Source organism: Anomaloglossus baeobatrachus, chromosome 4 (assembly GCF_048569485.1).
Source record: "Anomaloglossus baeobatrachus isolate aAnoBae1 chromosome 4, aAnoBae1.hap1, whole genome shotgun sequence".
NCBI classification, from domain to species: Eukaryota; Metazoa; Chordata; class Amphibia; order Anura; family Aromobatidae; genus Anomaloglossus; species Anomaloglossus baeobatrachus.
In genome coordinates, this window is record NC_134356.1 from 220509988 (window position 1) to 220517289 (window position 7302).

At 53.6% G+C, this 7302-nt stretch overlaps 1 protein-coding gene across 1 annotated transcript in view; it reads left to right on the top strand.

Annotated features, from left to right (window-relative positions):
* Positions 1-6297, top strand: part of LOC142301387 (oocyte-specific histone RNA stem-loop-binding protein 2-like) — a 36852-nt gene extending 30555 nt beyond the window's left edge. Inside the window, exon 8 of the mRNA XM_075342379.1 lies at positions 5503-6297. Coding sequence (XP_075198494.1) covers positions 5503-5622 — 120 coding nt within the window. The 3' untranslated portion in view covers positions 5623-6297. The remainder of the gene's footprint in view (positions 1-5502) is intronic.
* The last annotated feature ends 1005 nt before the right edge of the window (positions 6298-7302 follow it).

Sequence of the window (7302 nt, forward strand, 5' to 3'; positions counted from 1 at the left end):
ATGCTGCCCCCCTCCTCACAGGGTCCCATGCATGCTGCCCCCTCCTCACAATGTCCCATGCATGCTGCTCCATCCTCATAGTGTCCCATGCATGCTGCTCCATCCTCACAGTGTCCCATGCATGCTACTCCATCCTCAGTGTCCCATGCATGCTGCCCCCTCCTCAGTGTCCCATGCATGCTGCCCCCTCCTCAGTGTCCCATGCATGCTGCCCCCTCCTCACAGTGTCCCATGCATGCTGCCCCCTCCTCACAGTGTCCCATGCATGCTGCCCCCTCCTCACAATGTCCCATGCATGCTGCTCCATCCTCAGTGTCCCATGCATGCTGCCCCCTCCTCACAGGGTCCCATGCATGCTGCCCCCCTCCTCACAGGGTCCCATGCATGCTGCCCCCTCCTCACAATGTCCCATGCATGCTGCTCCATCCTCATAGTGTCCCATGCATGCTGCTCCATCCTCACAGTGTCCCATGCATGCTGCCCCCTCCTCACAGTGTCCCATGCATGCTGCCCCCTCCTCACAGTGTCACATGCATGCTGCCCCCTCCTCAGTGTCACATGCATGCTGCCCCCTCCTCACAGTGTCACATGCATGCTGCCCCCTCCTCACAGTGTCACATGCATGCTGCCATGCTGCCCCCTCCTCACAGTGTCACATGCATGCTGCCCCCTCCTCACAATGTCACATGCATGCTGCCCCCTCCTCACAGTGTCCCATGCATGCTGATCCCTCCTCACAATGTCTCATGCATGCTGATCCCTCCTCACAATGTCCCATGCATGCTGCCCCCTCCTCACAGGGTCCCATGCATGCTGCCCCCTCCTCACAATGTCCCATGCATGCTGCCCCCTCCTCACAATGTCCCATGCATGCTGCCCCCTCCTCACAATGTCCCATGCATGCTGCCCCCTCCTCACAATGTCCCATGCATGCTGCCCCCTCCTCACAATGTCCCATGCATGCTGCCCCCTCCTCAGTGTCCCATGCATGCTGCCCCCTCCTCACAATGTCCCATGCATGCTGCCCCCTCCTCACAATGTCCCATGCATGCTGCCCCCTCCTCACAATGTCCCATGCATGCTGCCCCTTCTCCATAATGAGCTCCCAATGCTGCCCCCCTCTTATTCTGAGTCCTTACACTCCCCCCATCGATTTTGTCATTGCACTATCCCTCAACCCTTGTTCTGTCTCTAGCATTGGCCCCTCTCTCCCATTCCCCCAGCAGCAGCCTCTCCCCCAGCATCAGCCTCTCTCACCCCAGCCTCCCCCAGCATCAGCCTCTCTCTCCCCCAGCATCAGCCTCTCTCCCCCAGCCTCCCCCAGCATCAGCCTCTCTCCCTCCAGCCTCAGCCTCTCTCTCCCCCAGCATCAGCCTCCTCCCCCAGCCTCAGCCTCTCTCTCCCCCCAGCCTCAGCCTCTCTCTCCCCCCAGCCTCCTCCCCCAGCCTCAGCCTCTCTCCCCCCCAGCCTCCCTCCAGCCTCAGCCTCTCTCCCCCCCAGCCTCCCCCCCAGCCTCAGCCTCTCTCTCTTCCCAGCCTCCCCCCCCAGCCTCAGCCTCTCTCTTCCCAGCCTCCCCCCAGCCTCAGCCTCTCTCTTCCCAGCCTCCCCCCCAGCCTCAGCCTCTCTCTTCCCAGCCTCCCCCCCAGCCTCTCTCTCCCCCCAGCCTCAGCCTCTCTCTCCCCCCAGCCCCCCCCCAGCCTCAGCCTCTCTCTCCCCCCAGCCTCCCCCCCAGCCTCAGCCTCTCTCTCTTCCCAGCCTCCCCCCCAGCCTCAGCCTCTCTCTCTTCCCAGCCTCCCCCCCAGCCTCAGCCTCTCTCTTCCCAGCCTCCCCCCCAGCCTCAGCCTCTCTCTTCCCAGCCTCCCCCCCAGCCTCAGCCTCTCTCTCCCCCCAGCCTCCCCCCCAGCCTCAGCCTCTCTCTCCCCCCAGCCTCCCCCCCCAGCCTCAGCCTCTCTCTCCCCCCAGCCTCCCCCCCAGCCTCAGCCTCTCTCTCCCCCCAGCCTCCCCCCCAGCCTCAGCCTCTCTCTCCCCCCAGCCTCCCCCCCAGCCTCAGCCTCTCTCTTCCCAGCCTCCCCCCCCAGCCTCAGCCTCTCTCTCTCCCCAGCCTCTCTTCCCCCAGCCTCTCTCTTCCCCCAGCCTCTCTTCCCCCAGCCTCTCTCCCCCCCAGCCTCCCCCCCCAGCCTCTCTCTCCCCCCAGCCTCCCCCCCAGCCTCTCTCTCCCCCCAGCCTCTCTCTCCCCCCAGCCTCCCCCCCAGCCTCTCTCTCCCCCCAGCCTCCCCCCCCCAGCCTCTCTCTCCCCCCAGCCTCCCCCCCAGCCTCTCTCTCCCCCCAGCCTCCCCCCCCAGCCTCTCTCTCCCCCCAGCCTCCCCCCCCAGCCTCTCTCTCCCCCCAGCCTCCCCCCAGCCTCTCTCTCCCCCCAGCCTCCCCCCCAGCCTCTCTCTCCCCCCAGCCTCTCTCCCCCCAGCCTCCCCCCAGCCTCTCTCCCCCCAGCCTCTCTCCCCCCCAGCCTCAGCCTCTCTCTCCCCCCAGCCTCTCTCTCCCCCCCAGCCTCAGCCTCTCTCTCCCCCCCAGCCTCAGCCTCTCTCTCCCCCCCAGCCTCAGCCTCTCTCTCCCCCCCAGCCTCAGCCTCTCTCTCCCCCCAGCCTCCCCCCCAGCCTCTCTCTCCCCCCAGCCTCCCCCCCAGCCTCTCTCTCTTCCCAGCCTCTCTCTCCCCCCAGCCTCCCCCCCAGCCTCTCTCTCTTCCCAGCCTCTCTCTCCCCCCAGCCTCCCCCCCAGCCTCTCTCTCCCCCCAGCCTCCCCCCCAGCCTCTCTCTCTCTTCCCAGCCTCCCTCCCAGCCTCAGCCTCTCTCTCTTCCCAGCCTCCCCCCCTCTCTCTTCCCAGCCTCTCTCTTTTCCCAGCCTCCTCCCAGCCAAAAAGAGGCATTACAACGATCATCAACTAACCTGTAAGGTGCCCATACATTCTAGGCTCTGCCTCTGCCTTACCTGCTCCGGTGCCTGCTGCCCTGCTCTGCTGATTATCCACTTCTGGCTGGCTCCAGCTCCAGTCGCGTCCTCCTCCGCGGCGTGAGTCGTCTGCAGCATTGGACGCTGCAGCACGGGGCAGTGAGCTGATTGGCGCGCCCGCGCGCCTCTGACCCGGAAGTGCAGGCCCTGGCGCCCTCCGTGTATTTAAAGAGACAGAGGTGCGCCTTTCCTCCCTCTCACCCCCCCCCCCCCCACCCGAGAACACAGCGAAGTGCAACGGAGGGGGGGGCGGGGGGCGGGGATGTTAAAAAAAAAAAAAAAAAAATTATAATTTTTTTTTTTTTTTTTTTTTTTTTTGCTGCCAGAAAGTGCCGCCCCCCCGCAACGTGCCGCCCTAGGCACCGGACCACGGGTGCCTAGTGGCAAATACGGCCCTGCTTGTATGCCCCCCTGGGATTTGAATCTTGTCCTGGATGCCCTTGTAGACACTCCCTTTGAGCCCCTCTCGGAAGTTCCCCTTAAAATTCTGTCCCTAAAGGTGGCACTCCTCATTGCACTGACGTCCGCTAGGAGGGTGGGGGGGATTTACAGGCTCTCTCGATTGTCCATCCATATACCCAGGTTCTGGCAGACAGAGTGGTATTGCGCACGGACCCTTCCTACCTCCATAAGGTGGTTAAGCCCTTTCACAGGTCACAGATTATTTTGCCTTCCTTTTGTGACCCCCCCCCCCCCCCCTTCAAATGACAAGGAAGCCAGGCTTCATAGATTGGATGTGAGAAGGGCCCTTCTTACCTACCTGGATAGGACTAGGGACTGGCGGAAGTCCCAGGCCCTTTTCGTGGCATTTCAGGGCAGTACTAAGGGTTGCCAGGTGTCTAAGGCTACAGTGGCACGTTGGCTTCGGGACGCCATCTCCCTAGCTTACTCGGCCAAGGGTGTCCCTGCTCCCCTTCGCATTAGAGCTCACTCTACTAGGTCAGTCTCCACTTCATGGGCTGAAAGGGCTGAGGTCTCTGTACAGATTTGCAGGGCCGCCACTTGGGCCTCTGCTTCTACATTTTTTCGTCACTATAGACTTGACTTATCCTCCACGGTTGACCTTTCTTTTGGTAGACTGGTTCTCCAAGCGGTGGTCCCTCCCTAAGGTGATTGGTCTATAGAATCTCTCAGGTGGTGCTGTCATGGGCGAAGGGGAAAAAATCTTAATTACTTACCGGTAATGTGATTTTCAGTAGCCCATGACAGCACCCTTAGTTTCCCCCCCTTTTTCACTGGTTGTGGGCACCCTTCGGGGAGTGTTACAGTTAGTGGTGTATTCCTGGTGGTGGTGTGATTTAACGTTTTCTGGTTTTGTTTTGTTGGTCCTCTCTGGCTCTGTAAACCTACTGATGTGGAGGAGAGGTGCTGCTTTTTTATCAGTGGGTTTCCTGTCCTGAAGTGGGCGGAACCTATCTCTCAGGTGGTGCGGTCAGGTGGTGCTGTCATGGGCTACTGAAAATCACATTACCAGTAAGTAATAAAGATTTTCCCTGTTTGTGGTTTGTTTTTTACTTCCTGCCCTGGTGATTTGAGACACATCCATTACACAGTACATAGCAGAGACACATAGAAGATTATCTCAGCACAGAAACTTCTAACACATCCAAATGTGGAACTACTCATTATTCCAAGATCTATTGATTAAAATTAACTCTTCGTTGGACAATATTTTGTTTTTTTTTTAAATTTGTAAGCCTTTTTCTTTTTGGGTTTACTTGACCTGCAATCAATCATCAGCTCTTGTTCTACATACTGTAATAACATTAACACAATCTGTTCACAGAAGTACCATGAAGTTGTATTTAAGGGGAAGACATTCACTGCTGTTAAAGGCAGATACTGGCTGTGTAACATCTTACACTGAGACCCAACTGATACATCCAATGTTGAGAAAGGGTTAAAGGACTGTTGAAAAATATTCCAATTAGTTCTGCAGTGTTAAAAACTTAACTTTGTGGTGACATTAATGTGCATAATTGTACTAGGGAAAGGTCTGCTCTAAATTTGCCAATATTCTGGTGTTGGGAGTGCTCTGATATCCTTCTCGGAGGCATCTCTAAATTCTCGCTGTATTGTGGCCCACTAATCTCAGCTTCTCTGCAGATGGAGAATATCTTCCCACTCCATGATCTATAAAATGTCTAAAATGTCTGCTCGCTGACATTGTGCTGATCTCACAGGTACTACCACTGTAACTGCAAAAACTGGGTTGACTCCTGTTGAAGCTGCAGGGATTGGTGAGAACTCTGATCCCAAAGTTTAATCCCATAGATTCCATGGTTAATAGTAGCATCTAAGCAGTAAGATGGAGGAAGTTCCTTCCTTTCTCAGCTCATCTGCACAAACAATGGCAAGGTCACTGCTACTAAGTTTTTACATGATTATATAAAATATTTTTATCATGTAGACATTTTGTTTTGTTGTGTTTTTTGTGGAGTTTTTTTTTTTTTTTTGTTTAAAACATGGTGTAAGATCATCCTTTTTTATTTTCTCCAGATTCCGGATGTACATAATATGGGCTGTCCTCCTGAAGACCCATCTCGGAGTTGCTACAACTGGTTGCAGTACTGTGGCCGTACAGAACCTTTTAGTTATCCATATTGGATAGGGCAATAGTCATTGCTGAAGAAGGAAATAAATGTTGCCCAGTTTTTCCTGGTAGTGCTTGAAAGACAGCTCAATTGGTTTGCACACACTCATGGACAAAATACTTTGTTTTTACCACATTCTTTAAACTTGTCATACACGAAGTATGTGCTTAATGCATAACTTGATAGATTTTGTGCACTTTTCAGCCTAATTATATTCTGACTTGTACATGGATTAATCATGTTTTATCCCTCCTTCCATTAATGTCTTGGTAAATATGGTCTTTTGCATGGTGGAGTGACATACAGCCACTGTTTGTAAATCACTTGTTAATATTTTCCTCTTGGAAATCGTGTATATGTTCTATTAGAACTACAACTGTGGTATACTCTAATTGTGTGCACTAAGTTGGTGAAATGATTGCAGGAGCCGTGTTTTTAGTTTCTGCCTTTTTAATTAATTATAAATCACGCAATAATTCATATCTGTTTACAAGATAAAATGTGGTATCAAATTTTTATTTATTTTTTTTGTAACTCTTACTTGTGTGCTCCACTACATTTTTACATGGAAATGTACATGAAGGAAGCCTAATGAGTGCTGAATACAGCTATTGTGTTGGACTATAAAGCTTTACGAAGGACTTTAAGACTTGTCGTTGTTAAAGATACTCCTAGAAAATAAAGCCATAGTTTTTGTATATTCTTGTTTTTTTTAAATCTGTTATGGAGTGGTTAAGTTCACTACAATGTACACATGGTTTGGTTATCAAAAAAAATGTTGTAAACTTGAAGAAACTGACCTGCTTGGAATCACACTGGCTGGCTTTTTCTTGATAATGGTGTAAAAATAAACTAAATTGACTTAGGATCCTCCCCAATATTATCATACCCAGCACAGATAAAGCCCACAGTTACAGGTTAGGGTACCATCACACTTTAGCGATGCAGCAGCGATCCCACCAGCGATCTGACCTGGTCAGGATCGCTGCTGCGTCGCTACATGGTTGTGGTGAGCTGCCAAACAGGCAGATCTCACCAGCGACCAGTGACCAGTCCCCAGCCAGCAGCGTCGGTTGCACGGAGCCGGCGTCTGGAAGCTGCGGACACTGGTAACTAAGGTAAACATCGGGTATGGTTACCCAATGTTTACCTTAGTTACCAGCGCACACCGCTTAACGTGTGTGCAGGCAGCAGGAGCCGGCACTGGCAGCATGAGAGCTGCGGAGGCTGGTAACGAAGGTAAATATCGGGTAACCACCTTGGTTACCTGATGTTTACCTTGGTTCCAGCTTACCGCAGGCTCTCAGACGCTGGCTCCTGCTCCCTGCACATTCAGGATTGTTGCTCTCTCGCTGTCACACACAGCGATGTGTGCTTATCAGCGGGAGAGCAACAATAAAAAAAAAAACCAGGGCTGTGTGTAACGAGCAGCGATCTCACAGCAGGGGCCAGATCGCTGCTCAGTGTCACACACAGTGAGATCGCTAATGATGTCACTGCTGTGTCACAAAAACCGTGACTCAGCAGCGATCTCAGTAGCTATCTCGCTGTGTGTGAAGTACCCCTTACAGCTCCCAGCTGTGTTTATCTTGGCTGTGTATCAAAATTAAGAGGGACCCCATGCAGTTTTTTAAATATAAAAAGGCATGTGCCCCCCCCTCCCCCTCCGCCAAGTTTGATACTCGCCCATGATAAAGACGATTGC